Here is an 18,825-nt window from a genome sequence, read left to right on the forward strand (position 1 = left end):
AAATCTCAGCTCCCACCCCAGGCCCCCAGATTCAGGAGCTCTGGCGTTGGGGTCCAGAACGTGGTGCTTTCACAGGCCTCGTGGGGACCCGCTGCACCCCGAAGGCAAGGGTCCGGGCTTTGGAGCCTGCCTGCCTTGTCCAGCCTTGCGAGATCCACCTCTCCGTCACCTTCTGCCTTAGCGCTTGGCCCGTCCTTCTCTCTTGCGTTCGGGGCCCGCCAGACGGGGCCACTGCCACCTCCCGACACCCTGAGCTCTCTTGCTCTTTCCACACTCGCTGTGCTGTGGATTTTCCTGCCTCTTTACCTGTCTCTTCCCTCAAGTGCAAACCACGTGAGAGCAGGGACCGCCGCCGCATGTACTCCCGGCCAACCTGCAGCACGGGATCCAGACGGACTCACGGAGTGAACGAGTGAACGAGTGAATGAGTGAAGACACGCCCGAGAGGCGTCTGCTTTAGGCTCAGGTCATGATCCCGGGGTCCTGGGATCGAGCACCGAGTTGGGCTCCCTGCTCCGTGCAGAGCCTGCTTCTCCCTCTCCATCCCTGCTCATGCTCTCTCTCTTTCTCAAATAAATAAATAAACAGAATCTTAAAAAAAAAAAAAAAAAAAAGACACCCCTTGGATTCTTTAGACCCCACTGCCGTGAGTGCGAATGCCTCGTTCCCTGCGCAGAGCCAGCGGGAAGTGCAGCGGGTCTGGGCTTCCCCGTCTTTCTCCCGCGCCCCGCGGCCCGTTCCGCCAACGGCGGGTGGCCGGCTCCGTAAACCCTCCGCAAGTACACGGGCTGGGTTTGGATTCAAAGTGCTCTGCTCGTGCTGGAGGGCCTGGAATCAGTCTGCTTTGCCCTCCGGCACTTGCCCCTCACCACCTCAGACTCCCCCGCTGCCTCTCTACATCGAGGAGGGGCTACAGGGAGGGAAGGGATGTGGGATTTGGCCCCCAAACCCCCGTCCTGCACTGACGGGAGGCTGAGGGTCTGGACCACCAGCTCCACCGCCGTGACAGCGGAGAGGAGGCGATCCTCTTCCTAGCTGTTGGCTTTGTGGGAAGCAGAAGTTCCACAAGGAGGCAAACCCACCAGCTTTATGCCTGCATGTGCGAGCGTCTACGTGGACCGAGGACCACTGATCTGCCATGAGTGCGTGTGTTCCCAGAGCATGAGCGAGACCAAGGGAGCTCTCGGGCATTCTGTCCAGGCTCCTCCTCTTCCAGACGAGCCCGCTGAGACCCGGAGAGAGAACCGGCGAGTCTGGAGTAGAGTCCCCTGCCTGGTGTTCCCCTGGGATCGCGTCATGGAGACCACCCCGTCTGCAGCGGCCTCTTACGGCTACGGCTTGACATAAAACAATGTTTTCAATTTTTATGAATGTCCCATCTAACGACATTTCTGGATACGTGTTCTCCCAACCGTAGAGAATTTCTAAGCTTTTTACACGCACACACGTGCACACACACGCTCAGCTTGGGCTAGGTGATTCCCTCACCAGGCTCGCCCTTCCTCGGTTGGGGCCGTTCTGCCCTTTCTGGGTTACCCTGTGTGTCCTCCCGAGGGACCGGGGAGCACGTGCGTTCCCAGCAACGTCACGGCAAGCGCGCGCCTCCTTCAGGATCAGCCCTGGGCTCTGCACCGCGGCCCACAGAGCCGGTCACGCCTCCCACCCACCTGCCAGCGGCCTTTCGGAACGAGCACATCGAGTGTGTCCTCACGAGGAAGTGCGCTAATTCTTCAGGTGTGCGTGGCTGTAACAGCCTGTATGCACACGGGTACATGCTCTCCTGTTTGCAAAGGGCCCCGTAGCTCATTTACACTCCTCAGTGTGCTGCGATGTGTCCACTGCTGCCCTGCGTATCTGCGCCGATGCACCCGTGCGTCTCTCCCCGATGGCTATGCAGAAACAACCAGAAAGTGCCCCGCCTCCTCGAATGTCTCAGAGCATGGAACAGCCACAAATCGGGGGCAACGATGTTACCAGAAGTTCCCACAAATCTCCGCTGCCTTTACTCTCCCCCTGGCTCCTACCTGGGGTCCCCAGCCGTGGCACGGGTACAGTATTGCTGTGTGGTTCTCCAGCGGCCCCTGGTCCAAGCAGACGTCTTTCGCCTTGTTGTTTCGAAGCTGTGGGAAAAGGCAAAACATCGCCCATCAGAGCTCACGGGTGGAACTTCTGTATCCAACCCTTGTTCCACCACCCTCGGCCCCCACTTCCCCTGCAAAGGCCACGGGACCCCCCATGTGAGGACCAAGGCTCAAATCTGTGAGGTGATCGTTATAGCAGGAAAGACCAAGTCCTTCGGCGGATGGTGCGGGTGCCGGCCCTCTGCCTGGGACCCTCAGCCGCTGCTTGAACACGGCTGCCCCATCCTAGCACTGAAGAGGGGCCTCGGGGAGCACCGGACATAGGTACACCAGTTACCCTCTGGTGGGCCACAGTGGGCCTCGGCACCAACATGGGTTGTAATCATCCTGGGGATCCTAGGTCAGTGTCTAAAGTCATCACTGACACAGAGGCACCAAAAACAAGAATTGGAAAAGCAAACAAAAGCCTCACCACCAGGAAAAGCCTGGGCGACACGTACTTATATATTCCGAAAATACTAACTGAACGCCCACACCGTGCCAGACACCATCCTGAGTGTTTGGAAAACATCCATGGAGGAACAGCCAGAAGTCCCCAAGACAAAACCCTGAGCTCAGTGAGGCGCATCTCTTAGGGAACAGGCAAGAATTTGTCTAGCCAGACCGTCCAGGGGCTCGGTGTTTCTGCTGGGGTGTCCGTCCCTCCCACCACGCTGCGACCTCAGCCAGCGGGAAATGGTAATGGTGCTGGTCTTATCCATGCACACTTAGTCCTCTCCAGGTTCTGTTCACCACGGAAACCAAACCAGCCAGGGACAGAGCAAGAAGAGAGGCAAGGGGCACTTCGCTTCGGTGCGCCCAGACTGTGTGGCTCAGACACCTGAGTGGAGTTTTAATGCCTGTTTCATGAAAGATTACGAAAATGATACCATCGTACTGAGATCTCTTGAAAAATGCAAAAGAAAATAACAATTGTTTACAATCCTTTCCCACAATCAGTTAATTTTTCCCAATTTTGATACAATTTAGTTTTGTTCAGCTTTGACGGTAATGAGAAACTTTGCATGTAAAGCTTTGTTCCCATTTCAGGTTTTCTCAAGAAAATAATCTGCGGCTCAGTCAGTAAAGCATCTGCCTTCAGCTAAGGTCATGATCCCAGGGTTTAAGCCCCACTTTGGGCTCCCTGCTCAGAAGGGAGTCTGCTTCTCCTTCTCCCTCTAACCCTCCCCCACCCCCATTCACTCTTTCTGTCTCCTTCAAATGAATAAGTTTTAAAAAATCTTTAACATGAACAGACACTTCTCCAAAGAAGACACACAAATGACCAACAGACCCATGAAAAAATGTTCATCATCACTAGCAATCAGGGAGATTCAAATTAAAACCACATTGAGATACCACCTTACACCAGTTAGAATGGCCAAAATCAATAAGACGTTAACAACGTGTATTGGAGAGGATGTGGAGAAAGGGGAACCCTCTTACACTGTTGCTGGGAATGCAAGTTGGTGCAGCCACTTTGGAAAACAGTGTGGAGATTCCTCAAGAAATTAAAACTAGAGCTTCCCTATGACCCTGCAATTGCACTACTGGGTATTTACCCCAAAGATACAGATGTGGTGAAAAGAAGGGCCATCTGTACCCCAATGTTCATAGCAGCAATGGCCATGGTTGCCAAACTGTAGAAAGAACCAAGATGCCCTTCAACGGACGAATGGATAAGGAAGATGTGGTCCATGTACACTATGGAGTATGATGCCTCCATCAGAAAGGATGAATACCCAACTTTTGTAGCAACATGGACGGGACTGGAGGAGATTACGCTGAGTGAAATAAGTCAAGCAGAGAGAGTCAGTTATCATATGGTTTCACTTATTTGTGGAGCATAAGGAATAACACGTAGGACATGGGGAGATGGAGAGGAGAAGGGAGTTGGGGAAAGTGGAGGGGGAGATGAACCATGAGAGACTGTGGACTCTGAGAAACAAACTGAGGGTTTTGGAGGGGTGGGGTGGGGGGGTTGGGGTGAGCCTGGTGGCGGGTATTAAGGAGGACACATATTGCATGGTGCACTGGGTGTGGTACATAAACAATGAATTCTGGAACACTGAAAAAATAAGATTTTAAAAAATCTTAAAAGAAAAGAAAATAATCTGAGAACTGGGAATACAGTAGCAAAATGTATGGGTCCCTTAATGTTCTTCAAATATGCTGTCCAATTCCTTTCTGGAAACTTTGAACCAATTTCTATTCCCATCCACAAGATACAGAAATGCTTATTAGTCCTGACTTTCACCAGTTAAGAATATTGTGTACAAACTTCCAAACCTAGATTCTGGGGAATCTGAGGTACAGCATGTTGATTATAGCCAATATCACATACTCGAAAATGGCTAAGTGGCCAGACCACCTTAAATGTTCTTCCCGCAAAAAGGAGATGGTAAGTATGGGATGTAGTGGAGGGTCAGCGAACTCTCCGGCAGTAATCACTTTGTAATACGCAACTGTATCAAATTACATTGGACACCTTAAGCTTATACAATATTACACATCAATTATGTCTCAGTAAAGCTGGAAGACGGGAAAAATGAAAGTGGCTTGGAAGAAAAATTCTAAAGAAAATGGTGGAGTACTGTTTCCAACCAAAGTTTCTAAAAATTTGTGCAAAGGGTGAAGAACCAGACATGGTGCACAAAGAGTCCCAAGCGAGCGATCTCCAAGGAAGCGCAAAGCCCCCTTACGAGCCCCACACCGTATTCCAGTTCTTTCTCAGATGCTCTGAGGAAATGGCTCATCGTTGATGCTTTCAATGATGCAAAGGATATATTACACGGAAAGATCCAAACATCTTCTGAGTCAAAATGTAATTCAGAAGAGTTAAGATGTTGAAAGCAATGAAATCTCAGAAATACCTCGACCAATGTACTTTGCTTATATTTCCTTTTTACGCCTGTACAAAAGCAACATGATAAAATGTGCCTAATGAAGCCTAATTAAGCTTTTAAAGTAAGTATAAAATAAAAATTAGGGTAATAAAAAACATTGTGTTGAGAGGTAAAGAAAGACATCTTGCTTTTATAAATTTATAATTAATAGTAAATTGGAATGTTTCATGTTTAGCAATTATTTCCCTTTTTGAGAATTATCTGTTTATTTCCCCGCTGGGATATCAAGTGGTTTTATTGTAGATATATAAGAGCTCTTTATATATTAAGGATATTGTTTTTATGGCATATTTGTTCCATATAATGATTTCAGAATGCTAGGCTTTTAAATTTTGTTTCTTATGTTTATGCAAAGAAATCTATTATTTGGAAAGTTAATAAGCTACGTGCCTGGGACAGTGCTAAGCTTAATGGATGCAAAGATAAACAAAACTGTCCTCGCCCTGAAACAGTCCATGGTCTGGAGAGTTAGACAAAGGGAGAGCTAGTACACACTGAGATTGCCAGGACAACAAGGAGACCACCCTCACCCCATCTGCAGGTTTGGACACTAAGAAGAGGGACTTGTGATCCCTGGGTAAGTGGAAATATTGCTGGAAATGTTCTAGTTTTTACCCAGGTAGTAGCTATGTGGATTTCTGCTTTATATTATTATGCTATACATGTATGCTTTATACATATCATTTGTGTATTGTCTTTCATATAAATAACGGTAAAAGAAAAAAAAGGATGAGTAAAAGCAAACCAGCAACCTTCAGGATGATATGAGCCAACCATAGAAGTGTGAGTGAAAGACTTGGGGGTAACTGTGTGCACCCCGAGTTGGCTTTATATGTGGAAAAGCAATTGTATCATACATGGGAGACTCAGGATATCAAGTATCCACATGTCTTCCCTTAAATATTATTGTAAGACAGTTCAGCTAATAGAGGTAAATGAGCTTTTAGAAACCAAGGGAAACACAACACAAATGATCCAGTTAAAAAACGGGCAGAAGACACAGATTTGGCTATTTGGCTTCTTTCCTAAAGAAGCCCTCCGGATGGCCGCCAGACCCACGGAAAGACGCTCAGCATCACTCATCATCATGGACGTACAGATCAAAACCACAATGAGCCACTACCTCATGCCCGTCAGAACGGCTAAGATTAACAACACAAGAAACGACAGGTGTTGGCGAGGATGCGGAGAAAGGGGAGCCCTCCTGCACTGCTGGTGGGAATGCAAGCCGGTGCAGCCACTCTGGAGAACAGTGTGGAGGTTCCCCAAGATGTTAAAAACAGAGCTACCCTACCACCCAGCAATCGCACAAGACACATACAGATTCGAAGGGGCACACGCACCCCGATGTTCATAGCCACATCAACAACAACAGCCACACCGTGGAAGCAGTCCAAGTGTCCACCGACCGATGAATGGATGAAGAGGACGCGGTATTTACCCAGCCATCAAAAAGAATGAAATCTTGCCATCTGCAGGAAGGCACAGAGCTGGAGGGAATTGTGCTGAGTGAAATAAGTCCGTCCGAGAAAGACGAACACTGTATGATCTCACTCAGATGTGGAATGTAAGAAACAAAACAGATGAACATGGGTGGGCGGAAGAGAGAGAGAGGGGGAAACAAAGCATAAGGGACTTAGTGACAGAGAACAAATAGAGGGTTGTTGGAGGGAGGTGGGGGGAGGGCTAGGTGGGTGATGGGGATGAAGGAGGGCATTTGCCATGACGAGCACTGGGTGTTGTACATAAGCCGTGAATCACCGAATTCCAGTCCTGAAGCCAAAACTGCACTGTCTGTTAACTGACTGAATTTAGATAAAAAAATGGAAGGAAAAAGATCAAGGGACAATGGCTTCTTAGTAAGCGAGTGTAGGCACGGTCGCTGCCGTAGGATGAGGCAGGGGCCCTGGGGCCGAGACCCGCTCTGAGGGGCCTGTCCAGCTCTGCCACTGAGCCGGGGTCTGTGTGTGGCCAAAAGGATAAGCCAGCAGCATTATAAGCATCAAAATGCAACTGTCTGAAGAATCACAGATTTTGTCACTGAAATGAACTTAACCGAAAAGCTATTCTGAAAGGGATGAAACGTAAATAAAGTAAGATAATGTTTGCATCTAAAATCCCAGTTAATGTTAACAAAGACTGAGAAGTTGATGAGGCGGTCAGGAGAAAGTGTGTTAATGTTCTCGTATTATATGCTACTTGGCCCTTCATTTTGGAGACCCAGATGAATTTTTTTAAAAAAAAACATTAGAGGTACTGCAAGTGCTGGACCGTGGGGCAGTTCTGTTTTTTACTGTTTGGGGGCCCTCCAAATTGTCTGGCAGAGGGGCTGCGCCCACTTGCATGCCCACCAACAGGGTAAGAGGCTTCTCCTTTCTCCTCAACCTCGCCAACACCTGTTGTTGATTTTAGCTGTTCTGATGGGTGTGCGGTGGGATCGCATCATAGTTTTTATCTGTATGTCCCTGGTGATGCCTGACGGTGAGCGTCGTTGCATTCCTAGCTATTTACTGAAAGAATACAAAAATACTAACTCAAAGGGATACGTGCACTCTGATATTTATAGCAGCATTATCTACAATAGCCAAATTATGGAAACAGCCCAAGTGTCCACTGACCGATGAGTAGATCAGGAAACATGGCATATACAATGGAATATTATTCACCCACAAAAAGAAAAGAAATCTTGCCACTTGCAATGATGTGGACGGAGCTAGAGAGTGTAATGCTGAATGAAATAAGTCAGTCAGAGAAAGGCAAACACCAGAAGATTTCCCTCATATGTGGAATGTAAGAAACAAAACAAAAGAGCATAGAGGAAAAAGAGAGGGAGAGAGGCCCACCAAAAGCCAGACTATGCAGAACAAGCTGATGGTTACCGGAGGTGGGGAGGGGTGAAAGAGGTGACAGGGATTAAGGAGCACATTTGTCATGATGAACACCTGGGGACGCACAGAACTGCTGAGTCACTAAATCGCGCACCCGCAATCGTATCACACTGCGTGCTAAGTGCAATTTAAATAATAAACTTAAAACAACAAAACCATTTGAGGTTACGATAATGCCATTAAGAACAAGACATACACAATTTACATGACTAATAAGGCTTTTCAAAGCTAAAAAACAAGCTAGGTAAAAACTTGGGAAAGAGCAAGGAATGTTAAATCCAGAAATATTCACTGGCCTGGGGGAAGACTCTCAAACAGAATTGTACATGAAAAACGATGCCTGATTTCAAGCTTTACTGCAAAGCTGTGATCGCCAAGACAGCAGGGTACTGGCACAAAAACAGACACATAGACCAGTGGAACAGAGTAGAGCCCAGATATGGACCCGCAACTCCATGGTCAAATAATCTTTGACAAAGCAGGAGAAAATATCCAGTGGAAAATACACTGTCTCTTCAATAAATGGTGCTGGGAAAACTGGACAGCTATATGTAGAAGAATGAAACTCGACCATTCTCGTACACCGTACACAAAGATAAACTCAAAATGGATAAAAGACCTCAACGTGAGACAGGAATCCATCAGAATCCTAGAGGAGAACATAGGCAGTAACCTCTTCGACATCAGCCACAGCAACTTCTTTCAAGACATGTCTCCAAAGGCAAAGGAAACAAAAGCAAAAGTGAACTTTGGGGACTTCATCAAGATCAAAAGCTTCTGCACAGCAAAGGAAACAGTCAACAAAACAAAGAGGCAACCCACGGAATGGGAGAAGATATTCGCAAATGACAGACAAAGGGCTGATATCCAAGATCTGTAAAGAACTCCTCAAACTCAACACACACAAAACAGACAATCATGTCAAAAAATGGCGAGAAGACATGAACAGTCACTTCTCCAGTGAAGACACACAAATGGCTGTCAGACACATGAAAAAGTGTTCATCATCACTGGCCATCAGGGAGATTCAAATCAAAACCACACTGAGATACCACCTTACACCAGTGAGAATGGCCAAAATCAACAAGACAGGAAACAACATGTGTTGGAGAGGACGTGGAGAAAGGGGAACCCTCTTCCACTGTTGGTGGGAATGCAAGTTGGTGCAGCCACTTTGGAGAACAGTGTGGAGATTCCTCAAGAAATTAAAACTAGAGCTTCCCTATGACCCTGCAATTGCACTGCTGGGTATTTACCCCAAAGATACAGATGTAGTGAAAAGAAGGGCCATCTGTACCCCAAGGTTCAAAGCAGCAATGGCCACATTCACCAAACTGTGGAAAGAACCAAGATGAATGGATAAGGAAGATGTGGTCCATATGCACTATGGAGTATGATGCCTCCATCAGAAGGGATGAATACCCAACTTTCGTAGCAACATGGACGGGGCTGGAGGAGATTATGCTGAGTGAAATAAGTCAAGCAGAGAGAGTCAATTATCATATGGTTTCACTTACTTGTGGAGCATAAGGAATAACATGGAGGACATTGAGAGATGGAGAGAAGTGAATTGGGGGAAATCAGGGGGGAGACAAATCATGAGAGACTGTGGACTCTGAGAAACAAACTGAGGGTTTGGGTGAGCCTGGTGGTGGGTATTAAGGAGGGCATGTATTGCATGGAGCATTGGGTGTGGTGCATAAACAATGAGCCTTGGAACACTGAAAAGAAATAAAATAAAGTTAAAAAAAAAAGAAAAGAGAAACAGGACAAAAATTGCAAATACAGTATGATATTCACAATGCCTCTTTCTTTTTCCTGATGCTCATGGGCCTGGTGTGGTGAAAAGAACCAGTAGGAGTGAGTATTAGAAATGGAGTTGTTTAAATAATGGCAAATTTTGTTACCAAACTGAATTTGATTAGTTTGAGTCCTTGCACTTAATGTTATAGTCCATAAGAAACGTATTTTAGCACATGGTGAGCTCAGCAAGCAGAGAACGGGTAATAGAAGCAAATGCCCTAAAATGTTAACATGGATCATGCCTGGGAATTGGGATTTGCAATAAGTTTAGTTTCATCTTTATATTTCTTATAGAGTGCGTGCATTGAATTTCTTACTTTAAAGAGAGAGAGATTTGCAAAAACAAATGTCTTCTCTCCTCCAAAAATCAGACTGTTATCTCTATGTTGACTCCATGGCCACCCCGTTGTTCAGCAACAGAGACATCATTTACATCATTTATACTGTGCTTCTTGTGAATGGCAGGCCTTGGAGCTGTTCAGTGCACAACCTGTGGAACTGTGCCCTTGCCACCTTCTTGAATTTTTCTATTTTTATTCTTTGTTTTTTAATACTATTTTTCTCCTAATTATATTAGGATATGAACCTTAGCAGTAATTGGGGAAACATTACAAAGTACCCCCATAAAGACTGCCTGTCTCACTCCTGGAGGTAACTACAACCATCATCTCCATTTCCCCATTGCTATTTTCCTACTTGCTTCCAATCTAAAATAGTAGCCAATCCACTCCTATAATCCTGATTTTTTTTTTTTTTTGAGAGAGAGAGTGTTCATGTATGTGCTCATACAGGCTTGGGGAGGGGCAGAAGGAGAGGGCAAGTAAGAATCTTAAGCAAGTTCCGAGCCTAGTGCAGAGCCTGAAGCTGGGCTTGATCTCACAACCCTGAGATCATGACCTGAACAGATAACAAGAGACTGATGTTCAACTGACGAAACCACCCAGGTGCACCCCTGACTTTTTCTTCTTAAGAATTATATCAGGGGCAGTTGGGTAGCTCAGTCAGTTAAGAATCTGCCTTTGGCTCAGGTCATGATCTCAGGGTCCTGGGATGGAGCCCTGCATCGGGTTCCCTGCTCCATGGGGAGCCTGCTTCTCCCTCTGCCTCTGCCTGCTGCTTCCCCTGATTGTGTTCTCTCTCTCTCTTTTTCTCTCTGTCAGATAAATAAATAAATAAAATCTTAAAAACAAAAGAATTATATCAACATTTTCTCATGTCATTAAAGTTTTGTACACACCTTTTGAAATGACTGCAAAACACTTCAAACTATTAATATGGTATATTTAACTAACCTTTAAGTTAGATTCAGAAATTTTGGTCCAAAATAAAAAAAAAAAAGTCACTGAGATGAACAATTACCCTCAAATCTTTGTCCTCATTTCAAATTATTTGCTTGGGATAAGAGCGGAGATGAAAGTGTGACTATCATTAAGCCTTTTAATACATGTGGTTCAAGTTGCTTTTTAAAAAGCTTGTTTCAATTTACACTCTCACCAGAGGATTTGTGGTTTTTCACATAACCAAGATCCAGCTGGCGGAGTGCCAACCTGTATTCCAAAAATGAATCTGTTTATTTGGTAGAAGAGAAAAACCTACTTCAATGTATTTTTAAGACATATTTTAATTTCTTTGATGAAGAATTCCATGAAAAGTTTTCACGTGTTTTCCAACGATCTGTGTTTCCTTGTGTACTTTATTTTTCTTCGGGGGATGTTTTATTTTCTTATTTAAATTAATTATTAAGATTTAAATCAACTCCCAGAGCTCACGATGTACTAATTGTGTTATCCACTCACTTACACTATTTATGGCACACACACTTCTAGTTTGCCAGGCCTTCTCCATTCGGATGATGTACGGATTATTTTAATATTTATAAGCTCAGATCCATTATCCGTTTCCTACACGTTTTCTTCCAGGGCTTGCTTTCTTAGAAGGCTCTGGCCCTTTCGAGATCAGAGGCACGTGCATTTCCGCATGGTTCTATCAGTTTCTTTTCTTTCATTTAACACTATAGATCATCTGAAATACACTTCAGGATATGGCGAGCTGTAAGAATTTAAATTGTTTTCTTCTCCAAAGAGCTAGGCAATTCACCCGATTGTCCTACGAATAAGCCACTCACTGCCTGCTGTTCCTCCGTGACTCCTTCTGTTGGATCTCACTTCGATAACCCAGAACCCCCAAATCACTCTTTTGTTTGGAAGAAGAAAAGACAAGGCAGTTTGGACCTGTCAGTAGTCACTGCTGGGTGCCAGCTACTGTCCTCAACCCTCCCTGTACCCGGTGCACTGGCGTCCGCCTTCCCCGGCCCCTAATCCAGATTCCGGCTCAGGGGCGACACCTCCCTCGCACCCGGATGGTTTAACCTGCAGCTGATTTCCCTCTTGTAAAAGGCATCAGGCACAAAGTAGGAAAATACACAGAGAAAAAGGAAACACTCTGGCGAAGAGAGCCTTCTGAGTGTCAGCCTCGTTGTCACAGGGCAGCCGCAGGGAGCCCTGGGAAGGAACCCGAATGCTGGGGCTCGTGGGGCGTCCCCACTGGATCCGGTGCGTCCAGCTGCCCGCGCCCTGACCCGACTCTGCACTGATTCCTTGTCCAGACACACAACGCAAGGAAGCGACCAGGCTTACATTTAAGCGTGTTCTCAGCAGTGCTGCTGATGATATTTTTAAAATGGAAACCACCCAGATGTCTATATTTTCAACAAAACACAGCCCACCCAAAGGTAGCATCATATACAATCGTTATTAGTGAGGCAGAAATGACACAGGAAAATATCCTTCGTATGGCATTAATAATTCAAATTATTCCACAGGTGGATACCACAGCTCTAGGAATCCATAGACAGAGATGTGCTTATAAAAAACATGTACGTGTGTGAATTAAAAAAATGCACACGCACACATACACTCACAGAGTGAAGACCCTGCGTCAAACTGTACGTATTACCTACAAAATCAGAATGCCTTTGTCCAAGGCTGGCTTCATGACTTACAGGCTGAGACCGTGGGTAATTTATTTAATTCATTTAAGTTCAGCTTCCTGATCAACAAAATGGAAATAATACTCCTACGTCATAAAGAGGGTAAAAAGTGAGCTCATATGTGAAAAGCACATCAAAAGCACTCTGTAAGGGTTGATCGCTGTTATTATTTTCAAAATTTTCTACAATGCATATTTATGGCATTGGTAATAAGAGAAAAGTCTATCTGCTTTAATGTTTAGAGAGGTGATGTCATCTCCTCCCAGGAAATCCAAGAACATCAACCCTTCTGTTGGTGACAAGGGGCTCGACCCAGGGCCCTGAGCAATGGACGGCTCCAGGCACTGCCCGTCTTTATACACAACTTCCTGCTCAATGTCTCAGTTACAGGTCCTGGGAAACCTCATAAATGTCCAAACAGAACTGGTCACGCACTCCACACCCGTAGGCAGAACCGGCCACCAGAGCCCTTGGCCCATGCCCTCACTGTGACATGTATCACCCTGTTCCCCGGCCAGCAGGTGAGAGCCCTGCTTCCAGGTCCTGCCACTCCAAACCCACTCTTGAAGGAGTGAAGACTCTATTCTCTACTCCTCCCATCAAAGCAGTCCCCAGCCTAATTCACAGCTACCTAAGCGGAGAGCAAGCGCGGTCTTAATTACCTCCCCGTATGCAACGGTGTTATTGTATCTTCTCATTTCTGGGTACACGTGGTCCAGGTACCACTGGAAATTCTTGCACTTTAAACTCTTCCTCAAGGCTCTTCTCTCGGACACATCGCCTATGTCAATTCCCGCATTCTGAAAGCAGAAGCAAAGGGCTTTAGTGCCCGGGGTCGGGGCGGGGGGTTCTGGCCAGAGGAAAGGACAGGTGGCCTTCACAGACACCATCCAGGAGAAACCTCAGTTGCTGCCTGCTTGCTTGGTACATAGGCTCAAGGGAACTCACTGGATCACAGAGCCTCCCCTCCAAGCTAGACCGCTGTCCCCTGGCGCAGCTCGCAGCCCCCAAAGTCAATCATCCTTATCACCACACGAGGGGACCCAGGGACACAGCGATGTTGACAACCTACGTTCCCGGCTCCGTCTCTCCCGCATATCCTCAGCGACCCCCAGAGCCAATTACCGGAGGACTTATTTGATTAAGACAAGGAAATAAACGCCTGGAACCACCTCCTGTCTTTCTTCTCCCTACCCAGGTGACTCTGCCCCTTTGCTGGCTCTTTGTGAAGTTCATTATACACAGAAGTGAAAATAATTTCCCATTGCAAAGCTTGTAATGATGTTCTAATGAATAATTCACTCTGCTTTTACAGAAATGAACCTGTAATGGGCTGCCGTGTGCTGACAGGGGAGAACAGCGCCGCTGAGATACGGCTCCGCGGGCTCTGCCACAAGATGGCCGCGGACCAGGAGGCCGGCTGCTGGCTCTGCAATGGCGGGCAGCCAGGCCGCCGCGTGGGGCCAGGGAGAGTTCACGCTATTTCATTAACCTCCTTTCTTTCATCAGCCAAACGGTGATTTTAAAGGAAAAATCCCCTTCAATATAAAACTTTCAGAATCCAAAGGCAAACCTGGCCCGTGGTGCTTTAACTCTTGGTTTAACGTGTTGAGCATCATGGAAGAGAATGGCCATTTTCGAGAAGCGTGGGAGGGTGCTGCTGGCATGAGGTTGCCCAAGGAAAGCGCTGGGAGCCAGTCGGCAGCCTTGAACTCAGGACTGAAAACAAGGCCTTTGTGGGTGACAGCTTCCCACCCACGAGCAGGAATAACAACAGCGATTGTGCTGTGGGAAGAGTGGGATAAAGATGCGAGTTCACGTCCCTGGCCTGGTATATGCTATGGGTAGGGCGTTAAGCAAGTCACATTAGCCTCCTAGAGCTTCAGTTTGCCCCTCTGTAAAATGGGCAGCAGAGAGGTCCCTGTCAAGCCAGCATTTACTGATCCCTTAATGTTTGCTCTGCTCTGTTCTAAGTCTCGTATCTGTCTTCACGAGAGTGCAGTGAGGTCAAAGTTCACAACCCCTTGCAGACGAGGAAACTGAGGCATGGAAGACTATGTCAGCAGGTTGTTACAGGGCTACACAAGATATTGTGAGTAAGGAACTGACCAAGCACCAGGGACATAGCAAGGGCTCAGCAAGTGTTGTCTGTGTTTATATAAACGATCACATGTAAAATCACTTCTGGCCTCCTGACACCTAGGAAGTGCTGTATGGCCATGAGGGGAGTGTCCATGCCTCAGAACATTATTTTAGGAACTGTAACAATATGATAAACATTCTTCTCTTTTGTCCTCTTCATCTGTAATTCTTACACATAGTCAGCTGCCTCTCTGCGGCTCTGGGCTCCAGCCTCCTGAAACGCAGAGGCTGCCAGATCTCAGTGGGAACAATTCCAGGCCACTCTCTCGGGGCATGGCTGAGACATCTAAGGTATGACTGAAGAGATAAACGCAGCCCTGGCTGAAGGTGCTGGTCACCCCACTGTGCTACGGACCTAAGTACATATCATGAGCATTTTAGTACTCAATACTCAAACTGAGTGCTCTGGTACTTAGATTGGGTACTGAGTACTCTGGTACTAAGATTGGCTACCGTAGTACTTACTACTTAAGCAGGTACTTTAGATTTAGTTCTCCCAATCACCCTAGGAAGGAGGACTTGCTGTGATTGCTATTTTTAGGCGAGGAACCTAAGAGACAGAGGCAAGAAACGGATTTGTTTGAGATTGCATAACCAGTGGTTGGCAGAGCACGGACTCCAACCAAGCTGGGATACAGCCACGAAGCAATACTCCTGTGGGGTTCAGTGTTCCGGGCAGAAGAGGGAGGAGACTTGAGGAGTCATGTAAACAGTGGGCACCTATGTCGTGGGGGCAGCTAGAGCTCCAGGAGAGGGCACAGAGTCAGAACAAATGATGGGGCCTGTACCAAACCGTTGGTATAGGATCTCCCGGATGCAGAGCTCATTCAAGAGCAGGGCATCCGGATTACTCTACCATGACCGGGATTAACCCACAAGATCCTTCAACTCTTTATAAGTGGATTTTGAGGTCTCCACTACACCAGTCCCCACGTAAAGCAGGGGTTCTACCACCTGGAGGTCTGTGAACCCCCTCGAGATGCTCTTATAATTTTGCTTCTCTAGGGAGGAACCACCAACTGATTGAAGGGATCAGTGACCCATCAAACACAGGACCACTGGTCCAGGGTGATGGGGAAGGGCTGCTGTGTCCCTACCTCCAGTGGCAGGTTCCACGCTATGTACACATGAGACTTGTAGTCGTCCATCCAGACCTCAGCAACCCGGAGGGCGTTCCTCTTGGTGTAGAAACCAATGTTGCTGTTGTAAGGTTTCTTCTTCCGCTCGATGTGGGCCACTCGTGAGCAAGGCAGGACCTCCATGCTGCCCCCGCAGAGCCACACCTGGAGGCATAAACGATTTTATCAGCCGGACAGAGAAATTCCTAGAGGCCACAGCCCCTCCCCAAGGCCCCAGGGCCATGGTCAGGAGACAGCACGAGTAAGAAATGCATTCTCATATATTTCAGGGTTGGTGTGTTACTGCAGTGTAGATGAACCTGACCTAGCTAACACGTGTCAAAGAGGGCTTGGGGGGACTTTTATAGGTACAATAGTTTAGGATGTGAAAACAGAGCTCTGGGTAACAGGCACCCATTGACCTAAGGTGCCCGTGGTGACGCATGGGTATTTTTAAGTTCTCAGTAGTAAGCAAGTGGCACCTGTAGAGCGTTTTCTCCCACCTGGCAGAAGCCACGCCTTGCAGACCTAGAACGTAAAATTCAAACTGAAAACCAACCCATCTTTATTCATATAGGCACAAAGTGTGCAACGGTCTACTTATGTATTGTTAATATGCTCTATTTTGGAGTCCCAAGAGCACAGATGCCCAGCCTTCTGGAACCATGTGCCCCAGTGTTATTGCGCGCCGGCGCCACTTGTCACTGCTGGAACACCGAGGTGGAAGGCTGACATGGCGGTTGCCTTTGAGGCATGCAAAAGCCCAAGGAAGTGATCCTTGCCGTTCTCTGTGTGGGCATGGCCGGCACCCGGGCTCAGAAGGCCCTGCTTGAGGGGAAAGCTGGACTATCCAAACTTTCTCAGACCCAGGCAGGAAAATGAAAGCATTTCTGATTGTTAAGAAGGACGGCTTTGTGGAAATAAACCTCCTGATCCTGGGGGGGAGAGCGGACACAGAGAGGTTTCAGGGACCCAGGCTGCTGTCCTGCCATGAGGATCGTGTCTACTCTCCGTAAACAGAAGACGGCTGGTGAGCTGAGCCAGTAAGCACAGACAGCACTGCTGGTCTCAAGCTGGGATACTTCAAGTCACTCCACCCTTTAGTGTCCCAGATCCCCTCTGCAGGATTCCGGGACGCTCCTGCAAGTTGCGCACCACCCCTGGTCTTTATTGATTGAATTTGGTGGCAAAATCCACATGTGTGTTATCTTCTATTTCCCAACTCTGGCTGCACCACAGGGAAATGATACAGATGGGAAATTCTCCCTGTAACCATGAACCCTCAGCTTCAAGGAGGAGACTGTGAGCTAAGAGATTGGTAGACAGTGGACGGTCCAGAGTAGTTTCATTTGGGACCTGACAATTAGTTTCCCCCCATGGGATGGCATGGCAGCTGCTGATAGTGGAAGGAAGCCAAGTCAGGGGGTGCAAATATGGCTAAAGGCTTATGGGCAATAGGGGTAAAACACGGTGGCTGAACTTCCAGGGGTGGCCAATATGCAAAGATTTGCCCAGAGTTGCACAGGTATGCAGTGTTGGGCAGTTCTGGGATTCAGGGAATGAATGGCAAGACATCCCATGTTCATGGATTTGAAGACCTAATATTGTGAAGATGGCAGTACTTCCCAAATTGATTCGAAGACTCAACCCAATCCCCATCAAAACTCCAGATGTCTTCTTTGCAGAAATTAACAAACTGATCCGAAAATTTATGTGGAAATATAAGAGACTCAAAAAACCTTGAAAAGAACAAAGCTGGAGGACTTCCTCTTCAGATCTCAAAATGTACCAGGAAGCTCCTATAATCAAGACAGTGTGGCTCCGGTGTAAGGACAGACAACAGGATAGAACTGAGAGTCTAGAAATAAGCCCTCACATTTATAATTGACTCTTTTTTTAAAGATTTATTTATTTATTTAGAGAGAGAGAGAGAGAGAGAACAGAAGCACAAAGGGCAGAGGGAGAAGAAGAGAGAGAATCCGAAGCAGGCTCTGCACTGAGCAGGGAGCCCGTCAGAGGGCTCAATGCCATGACTCCGAGATCATTTCCTGCGCTGAAGCCAACAATCAGGTGCTTAACAGACTGGGCCCCCCAGGCACCCCATAACTGACTGCCTTTCAACAAGGGTGCCAAGACAATTCAAAGGGGGAAAATAGTTATTTTCAACAAATTGTGCCAGACAACACGCCAGGGAATGAATTTTTGCCACCACCTCACTGCATATATAAAAATTAACTTGAAGTGGACCAAAGACCTGAATGGAAGAGCTAAAACTGCAGAAGTCTTAGAAGAAAACACAAGGGCATGTCTTCAGGACCTAGAGTTAAGCAAATGTTCGCCAACAGATGAGTGGATAAATAAATATTCCGTATGGTGGAATATTATTTAGCAGTAAAATAAGTAAGATAGTGATACATGCTACAGTATGGGTGAAGCTTGAAAATGGGATGCTCAGGGGAAGAGGTCAGTCACAATGGACAGTATACTACATGATTCCATATATATGAAATGTCCAGTATAAGAAAACCCATAGAGACAGAAAGAAAACCGGTGGTTGCCTGGGGCTGGGGTGGGAGAAGGTGGAGTGGCTACCAGTGGGTATGGGGTTTCCTTTTAGGGTGATACAGACGTTCTGATATTGATTGAGGTGATCACTGAAGAACTCTGAATGTACTAAAAAACACTGAGCTGTATACTTTAAATGGGCGAATTGTAATGGTGTGTGACTATCTCAATGAAGCCGTGACAAAAATACATAGGCAGATTGATAGATAATTCCACAGAGAGAAGGGGAAAAGAAGACTCAAGGGACAGATTCCAGTTTGGGGAGCTAAGGAAAGGTGAAGTGATGTGGGCCAA

General features: G+C 46.8%; 1 protein-coding gene across 1 annotated transcript in view; it reads right to left on the bottom strand.

The window, feature by feature from the left end:
- The window catches only part of LOC111146240 (polypeptide N-acetylgalactosaminyltransferase 17), a 439,328-nt gene that overhangs the window by 23,111 nt on the left and 397,392 nt on the right, over window positions 1-18,825 (bottom strand). The window contains exons 7-9 of the mRNA XM_022501704.1: window positions 15,946-16,131; window positions 13,369-13,506; window positions 2,025-2,120 (exon numbers count right to left, since the gene is read on the bottom strand). Coding sequence (XP_022357412.1) covers window positions 2,025-2,120; window positions 13,369-13,506; window positions 15,946-16,131 — 420 coding nt within the window. The remainder of the gene's footprint in view (window positions 1-2,024; window positions 2,121-13,368; window positions 13,507-15,945; window positions 16,132-18,825) is intronic.

Source organism: Enhydra lutris, unplaced genomic scaffold (assembly GCF_002288905.1).
Source record: "Enhydra lutris kenyoni isolate GAN:26980312 unplaced genomic scaffold, ASM228890v2 scaffoldscaffold13, whole genome shotgun sequence".
NCBI lineage: Eukaryota > Metazoa > Chordata > Mammalia > Carnivora > Mustelidae > Enhydra > Enhydra lutris.